This window comes from Salminus brasiliensis, chromosome 9 (genome assembly GCF_030463535.1).
Source record: "Salminus brasiliensis chromosome 9, fSalBra1.hap2, whole genome shotgun sequence".
Classification (NCBI taxonomy): domain Eukaryota; kingdom Metazoa; phylum Chordata; class Actinopteri; order Characiformes; family Bryconidae; genus Salminus; species Salminus brasiliensis.
Window position 1 is genome coordinate 32,164,349 of NC_132886.1, and position 24,369 is coordinate 32,188,717.

At 39.7% G+C, this 24,369-nt stretch overlaps 1 protein-coding gene across 2 annotated transcripts; it reads left to right on the forward strand.

Annotated features, from left to right (window-relative positions):
* The first annotated feature begins 250 nt into the window (after positions 1–250).
* Positions 251–22,326, forward strand: dars2 (aspartyl-tRNA synthetase 2, mitochondrial). Of its 2 annotated transcripts, XM_072688239.1 has the most exons (17): positions 251–815; positions 1,136–1,235; positions 2,319–2,385; positions 2,506–2,607; positions 3,252–3,347; positions 3,707–3,830; positions 3,914–3,960; positions 6,818–6,924; positions 7,062–7,131; positions 7,375–7,554; positions 8,052–8,159; positions 11,058–11,120; positions 15,590–15,742; positions 19,070–19,288; positions 19,619–19,729; positions 21,097–21,172; positions 21,602–22,326. In XM_072688239.1, exons 1-17 carry the CDS (start codon positions 635–637, stop codon positions 21,790–21,792), a joined length of 1,995 nt encoding a protein of 664 aa, XP_072544340.1. In that variant the 5' UTR covers positions 251–634; the 3' UTR covers positions 21,793–22,326. The 2 variants fall into 2 exon arrangements, with proteins under 2 accessions (XP_072544340.1, XP_072544341.1); XM_072688240.1 differs by lacking the exon at positions 2,319–2,385 and having other exon boundaries at positions 717–778; positions 1,199–1,235.
* Positions 22,327–24,369: the final 2,043 nt, after the last annotated feature.

Below are 24,369 nucleotides of genomic sequence, written 5' to 3' on the forward strand. Positions count from 1 at the left end.
AATATTTTCATGCCAGTAAAAAAATAATATAAAACTTAATTAGGTATTTGGTGGCGAACAGGACTTACTTGTTTAAAACTGTGAAAATCCGTAATACGTAATAAAAGTAATATAAAAGTCCCGTTAGATGCATTTTTACATCACAGAATAGGATATTTTCGGGTAAAGAGGACTCACGCGATTAGATCTGAGTGTGACTAGTCAAGTCTGAGGATGACGCGGTAAACGCGCCCGTTCAGTGTGTTGGAAATTGAAGTTTCTGCATGTGTGTGTCTTGTGTTGCTAGCCTAGCTCGCCTCGGTGCATTTACCTCAGTATTATACTCGAGTATGCGGACTGGTAATCTCTGATATGGAATGTCATAGAATAGAATTATGAAGATGTACGGAAGACGTAATGTGTGGTTAAAAGAGATGAAACTGGAAGGTGACCTCGCTCGGTAGTTTTTGCTGACAAGGACTCGGACCAACTGATAGATTCATATATTCCTCATTTGTAGACTTTCGCTATTTGTCTGGTTAGTTAGTTAGGCGGGCAGTTACAGGCTTGTAAATTGTAGTAGTAGAATTCACTAGCTAACGATACTCTGTGCTGTCCTTTGAGTTATAGCTAGCTATATCTATAAAAGTCTATAATGACACACAAATGTACATTTCTACTGCTGAGGGCAGCTCGACACCTTTTTCGACATTCACACCTTAGACCACATGTGCTAAGCAGGAGAGCTTTACCTGTAACCACACAGCAGATTTATTCTTCACCTCCTTTGTCCTGGTCCAGGACCTCCCTCAGACAAGCTGCCAGTTCCACTTCAGGTAACTGGACATAAAACAGTTCTGTTATTTTACAAGAGATGGCTAACGTAGTTGGCAAAATGCAGTTATGCAATGCAATGGGTTAGCCAGCATGACTGGTGTCTTTAATTTGTGTTTGAGGCTGCTGTAATAGCCCTATCACCCAGAAAGAGTTCCATTACGCTTTAGCTGTATTATCTTGTGTAGTTGTATTAGCTTTTGATCGATTATGTTTGGGTAAACCTGTGTAAATTAAACATTTTTGCAGCCTTTTTCTTGGTTACTCCTTAGTGATACCTAAAAGACTGCAAGTAATGGTAATGTCATTGTCTGTTCTGTAGGTCAAAGCAGTTTGTCAACACGAAGTCATACCTGTGGTGAACTGCACTCCGGTCACATAGGAGAGGATGTGACGTTATGCGGCTGGGTTCAGTACATGAGGTTTGATTTGTTGCATTTTTATTTATTAAAAATGTTTGTTTTTTGGAAATAAATGTATGAATAAGCAACAGTTGACTTCCGATTTCTGTCTGTGAGATCCATAAAAAAAGAAATGTAGAGTACTATGCAGTCTCAGAATCAACAGTAATAAACAATACAGTATGATTTGATGTGGGTCTTAGTTTACGCATTTCCAGGGATCTCTTTAATGAGTTTTCGTAAAAGGCTTAGTTTATCTGTTCAATCCTCCTTTAAAGGGGGCTTTTTCTGCTTTTTTAGAATTACATGGTTAGTGTTTACAGATAATACATCTCAATGCAGTATTTCAGAGTTTAGTAGTTCCAGTGTTTACTGCATTTCTAAAAGCTACATCACGACAAGGCACCCAAAATAGTAGTGAATAAAAGACGCCATTTTATTACTTTTGAGGGTACATAGAGATTATAAGGAAGGATGTGCTCTGATAAATTGCAGTAAATTCAGATTTACCCAGATTTGACCATTATCAACATTAAACATAACTCAAAAGACACATGTAAGTGCACTGGTGTTTTTGGGTGGTTATTTGTATTCTACACATTGTGACCCCTAATTCCTTCACCACTTTAAAGAAATCTCGATGAAATACTGCTCCACATCAAGACACACTGAATGACTTTGTTTACATTGCAACAACTGAATTAAGAGGACATTTTGAAAAATTGTGGAAATCCTCTTTAAATGGGAATGACTGAGCTGCTAGTGTAATCCATACAATGGCTAGAGGGCAACAAGAGAAGCCAGCAACCAAACCAGAGTCATCTAACTGTATTTTTCTACCCACATATCATCCTTACACACTATGCAGTGTTTGTGCCAGGGGAAAACGCTTACTTCTGAAAACCAACTTTTACAACAGCCTATGAATTTTGCTTTATCATACAGTATGTGCAAGTATTTTGGGTGTCTTCAGAGTATTTGTGACTTGAGAATGACATATAATTTTCAGTAAATTGTTTCTTTTAGATAAAGTTAGTTTATGACACTAATTAAATGTAGCACAACATCCTAATAATTTCTCTCTTTCTGCTTTTGAAAAGTCAGACAGGATCGGTTTGTGATTTTGAGGGACTTTAGTGGATTGGTACAGATTCTAATCCCACAGGATGAGGTAGTGTAGTTTTTTTCCCTTTACTTTTCTTCTGCCAAATGAATCACTTTTCTCAACTGTTGTCTGTAAAGTCTCTAGATACTCTCATTCTAAGCACTTTCTGATGACTCCTTTCCTTAGTCTGTGTGTGAACTGAAGAAAGTTTTCTCCGGGTTGTCCACCGAGTCGGTCATCAAAGTCAAAGGAAGGGTCAGGCCTCGTCCAGCTGGCCAGGAGAATAAGGTCTGTATTTTTTGGATTAATGGGTGCAGGATAGGAAGAAATCAGTAAAAAAAATTGTGATTTTGTAATCACAGTAATTATTCGCCACTCACAGAGAAATCAGATGTCTTGGTGTTGGGTTAATCTCTTAAACCCTAGGTTTATTGTTCAGTTATTAGTTCTAATGTGAAATATATGTGTGAATTATTTGTTTTTGGGCCTATAAAACTTGTTAATTATGACAGTGCTGTAGTTATGAAAGCCATGAAAGTGAAGAAGTGTGGGCTTACATACAGGGTAAGGCATTAATATCATATAGTAAAGTGACAAAGCATTAGAACAAAGCAGTTTAGACTACACACATGAAGACTAAGTGAACTGTCCAGGAAAATCCGACAATATTGGTTTAGTGATCATGCTGGCTAAAATCACAGTTCCAGCAGAAAATGCTCATACTATGCACTAAAGCTGTACTAATCTGCACTAACGTGAAATTAATATTTACAAGTTCCGTATCTGTCAAAAATAATCACAGTTGTCAATTTCATCAGAATTGCACAGCCCAGAACGGGGACCTCTTTTTAGCATTCTCTAGCATAAATGAAACAAGCCAAGCAAGAAAGCCTTTGAGAGCCTGTATTGTATGTATTTGCCTTGAATTTCAGAAAATGTCCACAGGAGAAATTGAAGTGTGTGCTAAGAGCCTGGAAGTGTTGAACACCTGTCAGAAGCTGCCTTTTGAGATTAAAGACTTTGTCAAGGTAAAGTTATCAGTGTCCTTGTATATAACAAGAAAAAACATTTTATACAGTACTCTGAAAGCTTTCCTTTGTATCTCTTTATGCTCATGTGGAATTAGCATTCAAATTTTTCGTATTAGTTTGCAGTGATGTGCTTTGCTATGCGTTATGGGGATTTCCGTTGCTATGGGTTGTTATAAAGTTGTAGCCTTTTTGTTTGTAGAAATTCTCTTTTATTTATTTATATATATATATATATATATATATATATTTATTTATTTTATTTTTTTTTAAACTTTGAGGAAACAAACTTGGACATGGCATTACAACATGACCTCCACCTAATGCTTCTGAAGCTCTTTTGTTTATTCTTGTGGCAGAAATCTGAGGCTCTCCGGATGCAGTATAGGTATCTCGACCTTCGCTCATCTGAAATGCAGTACAATCTGAGATTGCGATCACGACTTGTGATGAAAATGAGAGAATACCTCTGCAATTTGCATGGTAGGAGCAAAACTAAATGTGCTTTCTCCAGTCTTATGTAATTGTGTATTTGGAATGTTGATTAAATAATGGATTTGCTTCAGGATTTGTGGATGTGGAGACTCCAACTTTGTTCAAACGGACTCCAGGGGTAAGTTTTCTCTTTTCCTCTTGAAACCCACAGGCAGTCTGGAAAATAATAGTTGTAGTATGGTTGTATGTAGTCCATTTAAGGTTAGGGCCACATGCGCATGCACACTCATTGGCACTCTTGATGCCTTTTAAGTGTTTGAAATGTGTTTTTTTGTTATGTTTAGATTTTTTCTTCCTCTTGTTCTTCCAGCAGAATGCTGAAAGAAACCAGATAAATACATTAATGCTAGACAACTACAAATACATCCCAGACTAGGGTTTGTAAAACAGTATCAAAGCAAAGATAAGTCTAATTTGAAAAATCTAAAATAAGATATCATTTTCATTTGTTTGCACTGCGTAAAATAATATGTGTTATTTTGTTATGTAGATCATTAGACATTGGCATGATAATGGGCATGATCATTGACATGTACTGCAAAATGAGAGCTGTTTATGCAAAATATGAACTATTGCATTTTAATACCAAGGCTGAGCATCTCCTGAGATTTACAAGCACTGTGTCACATCAGTCTCTGGATAGCTTGTAGCCCTGGCTATGTTCACCATGGCTCTCGCAGTATGCTTTGCATACCTGCAAACACTGCCATTAAGACACATGTCCCATCCATCTGGTCATCCTCTCTTTGCTGCCCAGCAAGATTGCATGCTCAAAGTAAAGGAATCCACTTTGACAACCTTTATCAATTTGAACTTTTATCATCAAATGCTTTTTCTGGCTTAGCAGTCATGGATTATATCCCAGCCAGGGTCACTCTTTTTAATGCAAGATCTGTAGTAAGTAAGGCTTTTTTTATTTTCTGTGGCTTGGATTTAGTTTTTTTTTTTGTGTGTGTGTGGTTTGGCTCACTGCTGGTGATTTTAGCCCCCTTGTTGAACGTTGCCCCCAGTGCTGCAGGTCATGGTGGGACTGGAATTTTTAGCAATCATTTTAAATGCTACACCATTGACTGTGGGTCCATGGTCAAAAATTGGTACTTTTTTTTTTTTTTTGTTGTTGTGAGGTGTAACTCTGATTAACCTATTTGGGACCATCCTCTATGCACTTGTGTGTAAACCTCCCAAAAACAAGGATGTAAGATCTGTTGTGCATCCAAGCCTGTTGCAGTAAAAATAAAAAATAGTATGTTCAGTCTTCCTAGACCACTTTGGGCTTGTCAGTTTCACATATAACCAATTTGTCCAGCACATGGCCATTTACTGGTCAATATGATGTAGCTCTCACACCTTACAATTGACATTTTACATACATTTGGGTAGTATCTTATCCATAACAAACAGCGGTGTAGTTATGGGCAATGTTCCAGGTAATTTTAAACATGCAATAATTCAACCTAATATAAGGTAGTCTTCTTTCAGTTTTCCTCATGCCGTGTTGTTTTGGTTGACCATATTTTGCTCATGATGTTGCCATCCAGTGGACCGCTTTTAAATTGGCCATTTCTTCTCTTCTACAGCAGCAGTTAATTGTGGTGAACCTCAGGGCTTCATAAAGAACCCGGTTTTATTCTTACTGCGTGTGCTTCCTCTTGTGTCAATCTTTCTGAAATATATAATCTCTTACCGCTGTTAAGCTGATGATATGCAGTTGCCTTTTGTGCTAAAACATGATGATTATAGGTCTCTACAAAACCTTCTGAGGGGGACCTGAGATACATGTTGATTGTTCAAGAATTTTCTTAAGTGAAATAACGACAAATCAGAAGTTATTGTTTTTGGTAAGTTTAACTGTGCTGAAGCTGTGGCTAATAAAATTGGTCCTTGAAACAAACCATATAAACAAATCTTAGCATTGTCTTTGATTCCTCTTTAAATGTTATGAGTAAATGTGAACAAGCAGTAGTGAGTGGTAGTTTTTTCCCTGTAAAACTATCGCAAAACCTAAAAGTGTACTGTCGTATAAGACCAAGACTTGGGAACTATGATTTGTGCTTTTATTATTACGTGTTTTGAGTATTCTGTCTTGGTCAGTCAGTTGGTTAGTCCCTCCCCTCCACCAGTTAGGCACAGTGCATGCTTTTAGGTTTGAATGTTTTTAAATTGCTTTATTGCAGGGCTCAAGCTGCATTTCTGCATTTCAGTTTTAAGATCTTCTCATCGCTTTATCAACTCATGATTGCAATTGAGATTGAAGGGCAATCAAACTTTTGCTGAGGCGGCCTGAAATTATGGAACAGTCTACATTTTTAATGTATAATTAAAAAAAAAAGTATTCTCCCAGGCATGTGAGTCTGTTTAAAATCTGTTGATTTGCCTTGTCTTATCATCTGTGTTTTGTCCTGAAGTCTTTGTTTTATTCATGTGTAGATTGTTTTATTGATTTAATGTCATGTTTTATTTTTCTGATTATTTGTTTTGTACAGCACTTTGGTTGACACTTGATGTCTTTAGAGATGCTACTGTATATAAGTAATGAACACTTGAATAGACTCTCCTATGAGCAGCCATCTTACTCTCAACAAATGAGTGTGCCGTGTGGGATTAAACCAGTCATCTTATAACCATCTTTATGTTGGCATTTTCCATTCTACCTTAAAGGGTGGCAGTGGTTTCTGGCAGTTTCTGGCAAAATATTTACTCAGATTATCAGTCGACCTTGAGTACTATGTTGTGAAAATGTATCGTAATCTTGCAGTTCTGCCCTATCACCTGCCCATATAATTCTAAAATATGATGATAGATAACATTTTGTCTGGGAGATATTTATTATTTCACACTATATTTTCACTCAAACAAATATGCATGTTCTTCCCAGGTCTTCTTTTTTTTAAAGAACGTGATATGTATTGGACAGTTTGTACTGTTTCAGGCATTTAGGCCATATTTAAATTCAGCTGTCACACTTCATTTCTCAGGGCGCCAAAGAGTTTGTGGTGCCAACTGGAGAAGCGGGGAAATTTTACTGTCTCCCGCAGAGCCCACAGCAGTTCAAACAGCTTCTGATGGTGGCAGGTCTAGATCGGTAAGAATAAACCTGCTTCAGTAGGTTTATAACTTGAAAAACTTCACGTTTCTTGTCATAGTTAAACAACCGTCAACACTTTTATCTGAAGTGGGTCACACACACACAGTGCTGCTTGTTGATTTCTGTAATTTCAGGTACTTTCAGCTGGCACGCTGCTACAGAGACGAAGGCTCCAAACCCGACAGACAGCCTGAATTCACACAGGTAAGGACGTGACAAAGAGTGAGATCAGCCGCTTGCAAGCGTGTGACGGAGTGCAGTTTGACCTGGATGCTGATGAATGTCGAGTTTGCTTTTAATGATGTGTCTCTCTCTGCCACCCACACATGCCGCTTGCCCTGCTAATAGGCTTCTCAGGAAGCTCAGTCAGAATAAGAAAAAGCAGAAGAGCCTAGACCTCGGTCAGGCTCGTCTGCCTCTTTAATGAGGCCATGTCTGCCCACACAGGTGGACATTGAGATGTCCTTCGTGGAGCAGGCTGGAATCAGGGCTTTGATTGAGGGCTTGCTGCAGTACTCCTGGCCTGAAGACAAAGAGCCGCTCAGCATCCCCTTCCCCTGTATGACCTACGAAGAGGCCATGAGGAATTACGGTGTTGACAAACCTGACACTCGATTTGGAATGAAGGTAAATGTACTTTTCTGTCAGTGAGCTCTTCAAGTGGAAGAAATACTAACTTATATAGACAACAAATGATAGCTTGTTCAATGTTTTTAAATGCATTTTAAAAGTAAAAGTTAAGTAATTATTAAATCAGTGGAAGGCTGTTTTAGTGGTGTAACCACTGACTAGTGCAAATGGGGTGCAGCAAGGAGTAAAACAGAAGTTGGTTTAGATATAGCAACAGAAGGTAAGCATTATTTTTTTCCACAGCATTTTCCTTTTTATTTTTCATTGGTACTAAGATGCTGGTTACACTGCTGAACTGCTTGACCTGTCATCATTCCTAAACTCTGAGGATAGTTGTAAATCTTAAGACATAGGAGGCCAGTACAATGATGCTAATGCTGAAATGTGGTGTTCTATTTAGAATGTTTATTGTTTCTGATTCTTAAACTGGTTGGAATTCCCGTTTTTGTATGAGTTGGTCACCTGACGGGGTGCTCTCGTTTCTGTATGTGTAGCTGGTGGACGTCACTGAGGCATTCCAGGACACACAGATTGAGTTCATCAGGGAAGCCATTGTCCAGCCAGGCGACTGTGTCCAGGCCATCTGTGTTCCAGAAGGAGCCGTAAGTAGAAGATGAGACCTTTGCTCTCACTCTTTCTTCTCAAAAGCTGAGTCATCTCATGCTGAAACCTTCTGATTTTTCCCCCAGCTGTATCTCTGGCTGTCATGACTACTCGGTTAACAAAAATTAAATGATTCAAATGTACCTTCTCCATGAATCAGCTTGGTGATTAGTTTGTAATTTGACAGGGCATCTGCAAGTCATTATAAAGCCTGCTGAACATTCTCCACTTAGCACTATTAGCCATTAGTCACTAAAGGGGAAACCCACAACAGCAATATTTCACAAAAAACATGTTTGTAGTTACAATTTCCATGTATATGACAGTAAATTAAATGTTTGCTGTTACCAATTGAGTGTACACGAATAAGGTTTTTTAACGTAGATTTGTGCAGCTTGATATAAATAATAGACGATTATGGCATACAAAGAATTTAAAATGCTTTAATTTGATTTTTTTGATACTTGCACATACCCTGACAATGCTTATTTTAGCCTATAACATAGATGTGTCACATGCACATTTGTGCTGTAATCTTTTATTTATTGAGAAGTAGTTTATTGCCTGTAGCTAATTAAATATAAAACACATTATGGTGTCCAGGGGACCTGTGGCTGTCAAGATGGACTGATTAGGTCAAAATAGAACTCTAAGGCCACAGTGTATGGAGTGCATTTTGCCAGCTGTGGAAGAATGGATTCCTTGATGCAAATGTCAAACTCCTGGTTTAAAATGCTGAAGCTAAACAGAACAGGGCATATACAGTGAGGAAAAAAAGTATTTAGTCAGTCATCAATTATGCAAGTTCTCCCACTTAAAAAAATGAGAGAGGTAATTGACATCATAGGTAGACCTCAACTATGAGAGACAAAATGAGAAAAAAAATCTGAAAATCACATTGTCTGATTTTTAAAGAATTTATTTGCAAATAATGGTGGAAAATAAGTATTTGGTCACCTACAAACAAGCAAGATTTCTGGCTGTCACAGACCTGTAACTTCTTCTTTAAGACACCTGCCCACAACCTCAAACAGTCACACTCCAAACTCCACTATGGTGAAGAGCTGTCGAAGGACACCAGAAACAAAATTGTAGACCTGCACCAGGCTGGGAAAACTGAATCTGCAATAGGCAAGCAGCTTGGTGTAAAGAAATCTGCTGTGGGAGCAATAATCAGAAAATGGAAGACCTACAAGACCACTGCTAATCTCCCTCGATCAGAGGCTCCACACAAGATCTCAGCCCATGGGGTCAAAATGATCACAAGAACGGTGAGCAAAAATCCCAGAACCACACGGGGGGACCTAGTGAATGACCTGCAGAAAGCTGGGACCAACGTTACAAAGGCTACCGTCAGTAACACAATATGCCGCCAGGGACTCAGATCTTGCAGTGCCAGATGTGTTCCCCTGCTTAAGCCAGTACATATCCGGGCGCGTCTGAAGTTTGCTAGAGAGCATTTGGATGTTCCGGAAGAGTAATGGGAGAATGTCTTATGGTCAGATGAAACCAAAGTAGAACTGTTTGGTACAAACACAACTCGTTGTGTTTGGAGGAGAGTGAATGCTGAGTTGCATCCAAAGAACACCATACCAACTGTGAAGCATGGGGGTGGCAACATCATGCTTTGGGGCTGTTTCTCTGCAAAGGGACTAGGACGACTGGTCTGTGTACATGAAAGAATGAATGGGGCCATGTATTGTGAGATTTTGAGTGCAAACCCTCTTTCCATCAGCAAGGGCATTGAAGATTAAACATGACTGGGTCTTTCAGCATGACAATGATCCCAAGCACACTGCCAGTGCAACAAAGGAGTGGCTTCGTATAAAGCATTTCAAGGTCCTGGAGTGGCCTAGCCAGTCTCCAGATCTCAACCCCATAGAAAACCTTTGGAGGGAGTTGAAAGTCTGTGTTGCTTGCAGACAGCCCCAAAACATCACTGCTCTAGAGGAGATCTGCATGGAGGAATGGACCAACATACCAGCAACGATGTGTGCCAACCTTGTGAAGACTTACAGAAAACGTTTGACCTCTGTCATTGCCAACAAAGGAAATATACCAAAGTATTGAGATGAACTTTTGTTATTGACCAAATACTTATTTTCCACCATTATTTGCAAATAAATTCTTTAAAAATCAGACAATGTGATTTTCAGAATTTCTTTTCTCATTTTGTCTCTCATAGTTGAGGTCTACCTATGATGTCAAGTCAAGTCAAGTCAAATTTATTTGTATAGCGCTTTTTACAACTGTTGTCGTCACAAAAAGCAGCTTTACATAATTAGTACTTAATAAAGGACATGTCAATTACAGGCCTCTCTCATCTTTTTAAGTGGGAGAACTTGCACAATTGGTGACTGACTAAATACTTTTTTCCCCCACTGTATGTCTCTGAATATCTGAGAACTACAGACCTTTTGCAAAGTAGAAAGTGGGAAAGTTGCAACTACAAGAACAGAGACTTTTAGTTGCTGCAAAACGTTAGTAAAGGCTATGATTTCTGCAAAAGGAAGCTACTAACTGTGGTCACTGAATGTGTCCAAACCGTTGCAAAGGCTACACCAGTCATTTTAATTTTTAATGTTGTGAAAGACCGAGTAACTGTGCATTATTATTTTCTGAAAATGTTGTTTTATATTTATATTAGCGGCAGAGGCTATGTTTACTACAATGACAAAATGGATCACTTGGCCAAGGGTGCACAGACTTTTGCGTATGTCTGTATGCTTCCAAGGACGTCTGTAATGTTAAGATAAGATGCTAATGTAAATGCATTCTCTTAGGCAGCACGCAAATATTGACAAACTGCTATGAATCTAAGTTTTGGAAGTGACACATGAGAGTAAACACAGGAGCTTTGGTTGAAGCTGATTTGCATGTGCTGTTTGCATTTTCAGAAACACTTGAAGGGTAAGGACGTGGAGTTACTAAAGCAAACGGCCAAGACTCAGTTCAACCAGGTAGGTTCCTGTTCTTTTCCCTTTATCTGTCCCTCCATCTCCATCTTCCTTATTTCTATCTCCCATCTCTATCTCCCCTTCTCTTTCCATTTCTCTCTCTCCATCCCTCTTCCTCTCTGTTACAGGGGCATCACCAGCACTTAGAATGCACACAGCGGCAGGGATACAGACAGCTCTCATGAAATATTTATCTGAAAGGTAATCCATAAGGCAGGATGATAGCGCGGTAAAAGCGCCAAGCACAGCATACGGCGTACTTACCCCCAGGCAAGGGTAGACCACACTACAAGACTGAGTTTCAGCCCTTAGTGGAGGCTCTTCTCTCGCGTTTAGAAAAGGAATGATAAATTTACAGCGGTTCTGCGTCTCCATTATGCACACACACAAATGACAAACGTGCCGTAGTAATTTGTAGTCCGTGGTGATTTGGCCTGTTTTGTTGAATAATTAATTAATGGGTGATAATGGTTGCTCCTTTTGTAATTATCTGTCGGTAATGAGATTGTAATTATGCAGATGGTGGTGACGGGGGGGGGGGGGGGGGGGGGCAAGGCCAGTGGGTTTCACGTTGGAGATGTTAAGGGAATATATAGTGCAAAGTCTGCTCCTGTAGAATTAACTCATGCATTGTTTAGTTTTAAATCTAATATAACAGTTGCACGTCAGGTGCAATGGTGCACCATCTATTGCTGGTTGATGTAAGATTTGCTGATAAATGGGAAACTGTAACTACTATTAAATTGTTTATAGCTGATGATAACAAGAAAGTAGTGATGCATGGCCACAAATTAGTACATTCATTTGCATTCTTTTTAACTCGTGCAAATGAATAACATGAATAAGAACACCAACCCCTCACACATGGAAGACCAAGGTTCTCCAACCAGGCTGTAACACCATTGTTAAAACAAGAGTCAATGAACCTGATCTGGTTAGGCAATATTGATTAGTAATTGTCAGTTATCAACAATTATTAAAGAACTATGCAATCCAGTAACAAATCTCGCCTGAAATAGCATACATGATGTTAGCTATGTGTTTTTTTCCCTATGGGGTAGTATATTATTTGAATAAAGGATGATAGAGCCTTTTTGTGGACCTTAAGTAAAGCATGATTGATCCGCCACTGTACTGAACTGTTGGGGAAGTGATTGATTACTACCTCAAAATGCCTTGCTATCTTCTTATATCCTGCTTTGTGGGCATCACTTATTATGGTAACTTTTTTGCCACCGCTTCAACTGATTGTTCAATTCAGGCTTGTATACAGCTTTTTGATCAGACACATAGTTTCTATGTAGCAACAGATTAATGCAGAAAAAAAAAGTTTTGGCACCCTTCTTGCATCGCAATGTTATAAAAACTCTAGTAACACCACAGCAACCACTTGACAACCACCCAAGACACTATAACAACCATCTGTGATACTATAGCAAATGCCTAGCAACCCGACCTAATATGCAGCCTATTAAAGGAGAACATGGCTGCTGACTGTTGGAACAAAGTTTGTGGAGTATTCATAAAGCATTGAAATTTGCATCACCTGGCCTAACATCTTTAAATTTCTTTTTAATCTCCTTAGACAAGTCTTTCTTTTTCCTTCTCTGGTTCATACTCAGTGTGGTGCACAAAATAGGAGTTTAGTCTCCTACCCTCTCAGAAAAAGTACTTTACCCTCTCTGTCATTTATACGGAGATTTCCTGTACAAATCAGTCATTAACATTGCAGATACCCTGCGGTAAAATTACTTTACTTCCTCGTGTAGAACTAATCCCGGTCCGAATAGGGATTAAGGGTGCTAATGCAGCAAGTCTAACCAAACACGTGAAGGACCGGCATGCTGGCCTGTACATAGAGTCTCAAGAGATTAGCAAGTGTTCCTGTTTTCAGTATTACGGGAACATTTAAGGAGATGTCTCAGTGAACGATCATCCTGATAAATGTTTCTTAGGCTGTTTTTTTGGCTGTTAGGTTAGCTGTCATTACCACTTATAGTTAATTGGAAGGTATCTTAAAGAATCCAGTATTTGCCTCTTTATTTATTTATGTCAGCAACTGAATGCAGGATCATTCAGGTATAAAGAGGAGGTTCTGTCACCATTTGTCACAGATATTGGACAAAACAAAGGAACAATTAAACAATTAAACATACCCAAATATTTAAATGACATCAAAGCGGACCATCACACATCACACTCAGGGACCTCTAATAAGAAGGATGTAAATTTTGGACCAACATGTCCGCCTCCCGATCGTGTGACGAATGCTTTGCAGACCATGGTTGATTAAGTTTATGATCAAGGTTCAGATTAAGAACACTTTTGCTGCCACTGCTATTTGTGGCAGTGAACGCACTAGTGATTAGGGTAGTGAGAGCACACACCCAGAGCGATGGGCAGCCACCTCTGCACCCAAGGAGCAAAACAAGACTCTGAATGATTTCATAGCCATGGTTTACGATCCAAATTTTAATTCAGGTCTCAGTTATGTCACTAGTACCTCAAAGCTTCTTTAACACCTTTATTTGCTTATTAAGAACCTTAGTGGCGCAAGTAAAGAAACTTTGTTCAATAGACCAGTAAGCTAAGTTGGCAGTGGACAGTATTGGCTGTTTCCAGCTTATCTCTACATTTCCAGTGCAATGTTTTGGAAGTGCTTTTTTGTCTTGGGGGCGAAAGTGAATCTCTTAAATACCTAATCAGACTTCCACAACGAAGGTAATATAGCTTTAACACCCTAAACGCAGAAATCCTAAGTGCATCTTTGATACCTTCTTACGCCGCCGCTCCAAAATCTGAGATGGGTGGCTTTGAGCCCCAGTAATTTGACACAGAACGACTCGAGTGTCTGTTTCATCTTCTTCACTTGGTGCCGCTGGCATTTCTGTCTGAAGTGAGTCACACAATGATGTGCTGTCTCATTTCATTTCTGAGCTTTATGTCGACTTATCAAATGCGCTGTTCACAAAGTGCAGTGACACATTCTCTGTTTCTCACCCCCAAAAACAGTTAAAAAAAAAAAAAAAAAAAAGACAGTGTTTCATGCTCACTTTATAATGTTTGCAGCTGAACAAGAAGACATTCCCCACTCCATTACACTTACTCCAACAGCTTGCACAAGGCAGGTTTGGTCCATTCAAGCTGCTGGCGTCATATTCTGGCCATACCATCTGTGTGCCTCAGCAAAAAAAAATCAGGCCAGACTAGATTTTTTTTTTTTTTTTAGGTCTCACTGCAGCCTCAGCTTTCTGTTCTTGGCTGACAGACTCTCAGAACCTGATGTGGTATTTTACTGTAGTAGCCTGTGTGTCTTTAGGTGTGACATGCTGTGCATTATGAGATGCCTTGGTGATTGAGTTACTCTAGCCTTTGTCCACTCAAACCATTCTTATATATTAAAAAGACATTTCTGTCTGCAGAATTGCCACTCACTTTTATATTTATATTACTTATATATTATTTCTTTCTTGTACCATCTGAGTAAACTCTAAAGTTCAGCTTGCATCTCTTAAAGAGCTCCATTGTGGAATTTAAGATGTATTTAGGGTCATTGTGATTCTTTAACAGTTTGTGTGATGTTTGCTTTCAGAATCTTCTGGTATTTCATTCATTTATCTTTCTGCCAGTGAAATGTTCCCCATACCACTAGCCGCAACACGAGTTTAAAACATGAACAATTAGCAGTCGCAGAGGTGTTCTTTTAATTAAATTCTGCCCTCCTTTTTTCCCTTAACATACCTTTGCTCATTGCATGCCACTGTTAATCTAATTAGTCATTTTTTTATTTGTTGCCTGGTTTATCGTTTAACATTATTTGTCTCATTAGTCATTTAACTTGAGCAATTTTAATTACACGCACTTAATGTCAGTTAAAAAGTTTTGCCCACCCACGCTCGCTGTTTCCCAAGTCTTCTGACTAACAGAGAATGGAGAAACATATTCATTACTGCTTTAATTGGCACAAAATACTTATCATACAGTATAATACACTATATAATACACTTAGCATTTTTATATTTCCACCCTCATAAAAACACTTAATTAATTAAATGTAGTTAATATTTTAATTTACCACATTTAAATTAAATAGCAGTGGGTTTCATCACATAAAAAAAATTGTCAAGTCAAAGTCAATTGATCTCAGTAACAATTATCATATTGCCCACCTTGGCCTGAGATGATTTGAATGACAAATCTTGGGGACGAGTTTTAGCTATTCCTTTCCCTAACGCACTTGGGCATCCAACTCAAGGATCTTGATTATTCAGTAATTAGCTAATAAGTTCGATCAAGCATGTTGTGGCTGGAAATAGTTAAAACTCTGCAGGGCAATAGGTTTCCAGGACTGGAGATGTAAAGTTGTATGATACTTTGTGTGTAGATGCAGTTGCCCTGGTTTTCTATGATTAAGTATGGCCTGCTGGCTACAGTGGCTGAAAGCTGCTCTGTCTTTGTCCCGTGCTGCGTAGGAGGTGAGCAGCATGCTGGTAAGGGCAGACGGCTCGTTGAAGTCTCCTCTCAGCCGGCTGATGCCTGACATGGCCAGACAGCAGCTGCTGCGGACGACTCAAGGCAACGCCGGAGACCTGCTGCTCATCGCCGCTGGAACTCAGGAACGGATGGTGCGTACTGCCTGAACAAGACCACACACACTCCTCATACTGACATAGTAACATACTCTCATTTAGCGTCATTAGTGCTCAGAGAAACATGTCATACAGCTGCTGCAATCGAATGCTAAATGCTATTTTAATGTCACTTAAGGTTCATATCATTTCAAAACTTATTATTTACTCCACATACTAAAGAGTGTATGTGTCACAAGCTGGGCAATATGACAATATTTTATTGTATCATGATGAATTTTGTTATTTATAGTTTCATTACAAACTGCAAAAAGACTGGTTTAATTAGATGAAGTTCAGCAGATGTTGAATAAAAATCACTGTTCAGAATGGGAAAGTATCTGAACAGTAATTTTTAAGAATCTGTTATCTGTTGCTATGTATTAAGTCTGTGATAAATATTGTGTAGCATGAAAAATGATGAATGACGTGATATAGTATTTTTACTATATGGCCCAGTCCTAATCACGACCATACTGACAAGCTCTTCTTGTTGAATGGCATGGCAATCAGGTCTGAGTGAGTGCCGTGCCTTATTAAAAGAACTGGGATCCGTCAAAGTCTGATGCCTGATCAACAAGTTCTAATAATGTTTAGTTTAGTTAGATTTGTTTTGATCCTCCTTATCTACTTGTAGGACTTGTTGTAGCTATAATATAGACAATTCTAAAGGGTTCAAACTTTTAGGCACCACTGTATGCTTTTAAATTCAGCCACTAGCCTTTCTCCTACATCCCTGAGTATTTCAGCCTTCACCTATTTGTTCCATTTTTCAGCCTTGAATGTTTATTAAATGAAGTCTGTGTGTAGCCATTAACCAATTAGAATTGGGATCATTTAGATCAAGTACTATGGAGACATTTTGTTTTTTTCCTCCAAAATGTGTGGTTATTTTAATTCTTCTGCATTATTGAATCAGTGGAAGCCACAGATCAGTTTACATACTTGCCTGGTTCATTGTTTAGCATTACTTGTCTCATTTGTTGTTTAAATTGAGTAATTTGTATTACTCACACCTTAATGTCTGTCATTGTTTGTGGTCGAACATTGTGTCAGGCACAACTGAGTGTGTGAAGTGCGGAAGTACATCAGGCTTACCTCTCTTGGTAATTGGTAATCGAAGATGTCCAAAACCACTCTCAACGAACAAGCAAGAACCACTGGGACCCTGGTACAACCATCAACAGTCTAGAGAAGCCTTGTAGTGGAAGAGTTGTAACTAAAAAGACATGGCTCAGAGTAAGAAACAGTGGCAAGCAGTTCACCTTTGCACAAAAACATAAGGACTGGGATGCAGGACAATGGCCGCAGGTGCTCTGGCCTGTAGAGTCAAAATGCGAAATATTGGCTCCAACTGGAGCAGTTTGTCCGCTGAAGGGCTGGAGAGTGGTACATGGATCAGTGTCTGTATTTAACAGTGAAGCACTGCAGGTTTAGGGCTGAATTTCTGTAAATTAAATTGTTGATTTTGTCCGAATGAATATCACCCTCACTGCTGGGAAATCATCATTAATTTATTCTGGGATTACATGCATACATTTTTGGTAGTTCTTGCGAACTGAAATATTGAATTACCTTTTCTTGAACAACACTAGACTGCATTATGTGCTACTTATTGATATAGTCTGATCCAGCTGGAGCTGTAATCTGAAGTAATGGAAAAACCTTCCTATTCATACTTAACATCCTCTTGACCTCAACTACCTGCCTATTATTTCAGTTAGTTCAGCAGCTTAGGTGCATCGTCCCCTGAATGATTGATGACTAAAGCAGCAGAAATCTGATAGAAGGTGAACGCTGACATGATCCAATCGCTTTCTTTTGAAAGCGCTTTTCTCTAGCTCCGAGCCGGTGCAGATGGCGTGCTTGGCGCCGGGTGAGCGGACTGTTTAGTCACAAAGCACAGATCTGTGGCGATGGCTAGGGATCAGTGGCAGCCTCTGTGATTGGAGTCTGTGGAAGGAATTACAATGCCACTGTGCAAACTAAAATCCACAAGAGAAGGACAAGGAGTTTCCCAAAATCTTTTGCTTCAAGCTAAAGTTGTACCACTTAACATTTTCAGGTTTTGGTCTTGGGGGTGTTGTATGACTGTCCTCACTTTTTTTGTTCTCCCATGAGTATAGTGGCTAAAAAATAGTCCTGACACATTCATTATCAAGGCGTTTTACATGCTGTGATGCAACATCCCACAGCCATTAAGTAATAATCTTGTTTTTTTCGTACCTCAGTACTAGGAAGCCAATTACACTGACCTCCTTTTGAGACCATTGCTCACGTTGTAGTGTAATATTTCTTCTGGCGCCGCCTGTTAAAATGACATTGCTGAAACTAAACCATGTTCACTCATTCGTGCACTATTCTTTATTTAAAGCAATTATACCCCAGTGTGTAGGGTTGTAGTGTCATGTTCATTTTAAGGACCATTGGAACAAGTAAAAACTGTCTAAGCTTTAAAGTGGTGTTATGATCACTAATTTGCAGTATTTGGTATTCACTCATTCTATAAGCATATGCATTAGATGGTACATACAATGCTACAAGATGGTACAAATACAATATTCTGTACTAAGGTATTTGTTTTGCCCCTGTACTCCACTTATTAGGTTTTTGTTTTGTTATCTTACTTAGGTTTTAAGTTATGTGGTGTTAGCTGTTGTTTGTTGTATGTGGCTTTGGTTAACCAAAAATGCTCAGATGTGGTTTTACAACCCTGTTGTTTTGCCTCAGACTGAACCATGCTGATTTTTCTTTTATGGTGGGCTTGTGGAAAAAATGCTCTCATTTTATTGGTGTGTTTACAGCACTGCAACCACTATGCATATTATAGTGTGGGTTGTAACACCACACTATAGCACTATAAAGCATCTTCCAAGTCTTATCAGGATATGCTGCTGTCCTCTTGGTGCAGTGTGCGGTTAGCTAGCTGAAGAGTCACATTCTCAGTTTTTTTTTTTTTTTTTCCCTCATGGTATTTTTATGCAGTTAAGTTTTGCTTTATACAGTCTGATGCTCCTGACCTTTAACAATTACCTATCCCAGCAATGCTGCTGTATTGTACCAGCTGAACTTCCATGCCACTATCATGGTGGTGTTACAACTGTGCTAAGAGTGGTCCACCACCCAAATAACATTTGGTCAGAAGTTGTCCAGTGGTTGTGCCTTTCCATTAAGGGACAGAGTAAGGGGGTATGACGAATTGTGCAGGTTTGCTAGGTTTCCAGTAAGTGTACAAGGTAGGAACACAACATAAACTGCCAGCTTAGTCTGTAAACATTGCTATGCAATGTGGCATTGACGCCTTGCTTTTTCCTGCCTTTACAGCTCCCACTCCTGGGGAAGCTGAGACTCCAGTGTGCTGACCTGCTGGAGGGTCATGGTGTGCCTGTGCGTGACCCTTCAGTCTTTCACTTCCTGTGGGTAGTGGACTTCCCACTCTTCCTACCCAAAGAGGATGACCCTGGGCAGCTGGAGTCCGCCCACCACCCTTTCACCGCCCCTGTCCCTGAGGATGCACATCTTCTCTATGTTCAGCCCAGCAAGGTCAGTACACTGATACCTCTCCATCCACATCTCAATCAACCCCCTCATCATTATTGTGGTGTGGTCCTGCAACCAGGAGATACTCCAGAGTGAGTACAGTTTTTCCATAAATCTGAAACTCTGACTCGTATCATCACATTCCTCGAGGGGGAGATAGAAAAAAAACACAGCAGCCTTTTGCTGGTGCTTTCTGTGTGTGTGCCTGACACCATTTTGCAGTGGTCAATGCCGTTACCAATTTCTGCCTGAGGCGAGTCAAAACCTTCGTCGCTATCTTTTCAAATTACATCAATGCCACCTCTTCTATTTAATCCCCGTCTCCTTCCTCAGGTCCGTGGCCAACACTACGACCTGGTGCTGAACGGCTGCGAGATCGGTGGAGGCTCCATCCGAATCCACAATTCAGACCAGCAGCTCCACGTCCTAAAGAACATCCTCAAAGTAAAGTATTCACAATAGAAAAACATAAGTTAATAAATGCATTCTGGCTGTAAAAAATACCTTATGGTTGTTCGCTGGCCTCATGGTTTCCTAGAGCAGTGTTTTCTAGTACTTCATCGTGAGTGCTTCTCTCACTTAACACTCCCACTCCCCTCAATCAGTTCGCAGCTCCGTCGCTGTGGTAACCCGCTAGGCTATATTTAATGCTTAAACAGTGGTTTACTTGCCGAGAGCTGGGCAAAAGGAAGCTTAGTGCTTTTATACGTGCCTACACAGTACCTTGAGATTTTGTTCCCACACGGCAAAGCTATTTTAGGTACTGTAGACTGTTTTGTTTTCTTTAAAGTGGGAATGCAGGTTTGTGCTGTGTAAAAGACAATTGAAATGTAATGCAATTTTATTTTTGTCATATGGCAAGTTTTGGTATTTGCATATCTGAATTTTTTTAAACAAATAGATCTCCTCCATTGATCTCCTACATCTCCATTGATCTCCTACAGTATTTGAACGGAGACAAAATGTGTCTTCATGAAAAATAAATAATTTATTAAAACTGCAAATCCACAATAAACAAAGAAGAACAGAAAGGATAGATTAGACTTTCATAAAAAAAAAAATCCCTTACAGTTCTTGAACGAGATTGTTTGGACCAATGAAACCAAACTGGGGAACTGAAGGGAAGATAAAAACAAAAGAGGTCAGGATCCGAAGCACATGACATCATGTTTTTAAACATGGTGGGGGTGTTGTTATAGGTATGTATGGCCTTAAAGGGAACTGGATTACTGTTAGAAATAATACTGATTGAAAATTGCTCCAAAAATGTAATATTCTTAAATTGCCAAATCAACCCGACTGCAGCTTTTCACTTACTGAAGACAAAACTGAACGCAGAAAGATCCACAAACAAGCAGCAGTAAAGGCATGTCAGAGCATCTTAAAGGAGGAAACTTAGCATTTGGTGATGTCCATAGGTTCTAGACCTCAGGTAGTTATTCACTGCAAAAGATTTGTAAAATTATTAACGTATTAAAAATAAGTATGATGTGTTCATTTGTCCCATTTATTTTAAGTAGTAGTCCAGTTGGGCCGTGTGTGTGTGTGTGTGTGTGTGTGTGTGTGTGTGTGTGTGTGTGTGTGTGTGTGTGTGTGTGTGTGTAACATGACCTCACATGAGTGTGCACTGTTTCAGTCTAGATTTGTTACAATTGATTTGATACGAGTGCAGAATGTTCTGTTGATATTGGCCTGTTACCAATACTTATAAATACTGATACGCCATCTCTAACCACGCCCATCCCTAGTAGAGTTTGTTCATTTTTCTGTTTTATGACCCTTGTACTGATCGCTGTACTTTGTGCTTACAGGAAGACCCTTCTCTCCTCTCGCACTTGTTGCAAGCACTGGACTCTGGAGCTCCTCCACATGGTGGGATTGCATTAGGTAAGTTCAGACTGTGACACCTGCTACCCTCAAACGCTGCAGATCCATCAGTCTGAAAAAAATAAGGTCATAGCAGGGCTGCAGTGGCTGAAAGACTTTCTAAAGTTATCTCCTCATATCAGCCGGCACTGGTCATGCTCCGGGCGAAAATTGATTGTCCGACTGAGATTACTTGGCAGGACTGTGACTGTTCGAGTACTTGAGTGAGATTGTCCTCGTGTGCATTTGAGCTTAGGAGCATGCCCTTAGTAAAGCATCTAACCCAAAACGATGTTCCATTTTTTTTTTTGCTGGTACATTTAAACATTTTTAAGCTTAAAAAAAAAGTGTGTGTGTATGTGTTATCTTAAATAGTAAAAGCATTGTCAAGATTTCTGAATCAAATATTAATTAATTTCATTAACATTTAGCTTATTGCTTCTCCTCCAGGGCTGGACCGCCTGGTATCCACCATTGTGGGCGCTCACAGCATTAGGGACGTCATCGCCTTTCCTAAGACTCTCAGAGGTCACGACATCATGACCCAAGCGCCTGATTTTGTGTCAGAGGAGGAGCTGAAGTCATACCACATCTCTGTTGTATGGCCAAGCACGGACAGCAGAGAGGACAAACAGCCCTGACCGTTCCGTTCTGCTCCATCTTCCAGAGTAACTCATGCCTGTTAAGCCTGTTAAGTGTTTGTGAAGGGAGGTAAGAGACTGTGGCAGGTTTGTAGCGGTCACTGTCCACTTTTTGTGTTTGCCACTGGTGATTGCTTCTGTGCAATAGACGAACTGTGACCCCATCTCAGAAAAGAATTACACAGCCTCTGTATGAGGGTGCATGGTGGAGGAAAATGACTGAACAACCTCCATCTTGTCCATGAACCGAAACACTCGTTATTAATGACCTGTATGTTGTTGAAATTCATAATGCCAGAGGTGTCCAGCTCCAGTCTTGGACAGTGTTAATGATTTCTCTGCTTAAGCAAACCTCAGCAGTTGGTTGCCAGTAATAGATGTGCCTGAGAGAGGAAATGTATCTACTTTGTCCTTCAGTAATCCAGAATTGTACATCTATCTGTTAAAGTATACCTTTTAATCTATTGTTGTCAATGACTGTGTTTTTATATTCCCTGTTTTTGACACATATTAATTAAAGACAGGGCTTTAAAACCGTTATAATTTCTTTATGACTCCAAAAAGAGTGTGAGAGGAAGGGTAATGTTCCAGTAGGGGGTAGCCTTGTTCCACCACATTGCTTTTTTTTTTTTTTTTTCTTCAAGCCTCCTGAATTGAGGCAGCAAGCATTGCATATCTTACAATATCTCCAGCATTGGACTTCCAAATACAGAGTGAGTTTTCTGCTAAGGGCTGATGCCTTACCTACAACAGCAGCATGCTGATCTCCTGGGCTATGGTCCAGACATGACACGGAGTGTTATTTCAGACTACAACCTATATGCTAAGAGAAAGTGGAGAACAGGTTTTGGTGTTCTTGAATACTGCCAATTCACTTATCATTCTTTGTTAATGATGCATAGCCTCCGCCCTGCTGTGCTGCAGGCCCACCTTTCAGCGAAAGCTCACCGTCTGTTGATGGGACGGCATTTGCTATGCCGCCGCTTGCTGACACCATCAGGCTTGCACACAGATGTTCTCATTAATTCTCCAAACACATACACACACCCTTCTCAATAGGCATACACACACTCAATTTGGCAACCCCTGATTTATGATTTTGGGGCTTTCAAGGTACAACTGCAAGAGTAAACTCAAAACCCAATAATTTCTTTGTGTGTATATGTGGGGACAGAATTAAAGAGGATATGAGATGGACAAGTGGAAGAATAACACTTTCTTTTGATAGTCCACTGATCTGTTGAAGCAGAATCTCGAAAATTTAAATTAGGTCTAGGTTTAGGCTTGAGGTTAAGAGTATAACTAGTCTTAGGCTTAGAGTTGGGTTTAAATGAAATGCAATAGATTTTGTTATAGTTCAGTTGCATTTAATAGAAGTAAATGTTAGTCAATTCTCATGTACAAAGCATTTAGAATCATACATCACAAGTTGCTGTTTTGGTTTAAGTTATGTCAGTATATATCCAACCATTTACTGGGTGAGGACAATTGACAATCACAAGTCACTTACCCCACACACTGTACGGCTGTGGTAAGCAGAAAAGCACCTCAAAATGCACATACATCGAACCTTAAGGTGGCTGGGCTACGACAACAGAAGACCATGTCCGTCTATGTCCGTCAGCCAAGAATAGAAAGCTGAAGCTGCAGTGACCACAGACTCACCAATACTGCACGGTTGAAGACTGGTAGAACATGGCCTGGAAAGATAAATGATAAAGCAGCATGAACCCATGGACCCTGCCTGCCATGTTTCAGCAGTCCAGGTTGGTGGGGGTGGTGCTGTGGTGGTTGGGATGTTTTCTTGGCACGCTTTGGGCTTCTTGATACCGATCAATCATTGGTTGCTTATTTGAATATTGTTCTTTATCATGTGAATCCTTTCATTACCACAATTTACCCATCTTCTATTGGTATCTTCAGCATAACCATCAAATCAAATCAAATCAAATGTATTTGTATAGTGCTTTTTTTCACAACTGGTGTTGTCAGAAAGCAGCTTTACACAATCAGTAATTTGTAAAAAGACAAGAAATCAACAATATAAGAAGGCATGGAAATCTAAGACCCCCAGTGAGCAGCCAAAGGGGACATTGGTTAGGAAAAACTCCCTTAGAGCTGGAGGAACCAAGACTCAGAAGGGGGACCCATCCTCCTCTGGTCAGAACTATGTATAAACTATACTATGTACTACTATGCACTGATAAAAATCACAAAACCACCAAGACTGTTGTACTGCTCAGGTGTGCAACATATTCTTAATAATAATATAATAATCATGGCGTATAACTTAATAAAGTCATGCAGTGATGGTCAGAATAATGAGAGTATTGATAATTAATAGTGGTAATATTAATAGTGGCAGATAGTTAAGAGTCCATTTAGGTTTTAACATGGTCATTAGGCAGGTAGCAGTGGTAGGAGTGTGCAGCCGGTCTGGCATGGGTGGTAGGGAAGTCTGGTGGTTGGACTGGTGGGTGGCAGCTGAAACGGTAGTGTCCATCTGTTCCACCCTCCACAAACCTGAGTGATCGCATCCAAGCAGCAAGACGACAGCTCCAACATCTCGATATACTA

What these genes read in the sequence shown, in the direction of transcription:
- dars2 (XM_072688239.1), top strand. Translation starts at nt 635, where the DNA reads ATGACACACAAATGTACATTTCTACTGCTGAGGGCAGCTCGACACCTT. An exon ending in ACACTCGATTTGGAATGAAG is followed by an intron (nt 7,555 to 8,051) that starts GTAAATGTACTT and finishes CTGTATGTGTAG; the next exon opens with CTGGTGGACGTCACTGAGGC. An exon ending in CCAAGACTCAGTTCAACCAG is followed by an intron (nt 11,121 to 15,589) that starts GTAGGTTCCTGT and finishes CGTGCTGCGTAG; the next exon opens with GAGGTGAGCAGCATGCTGGT.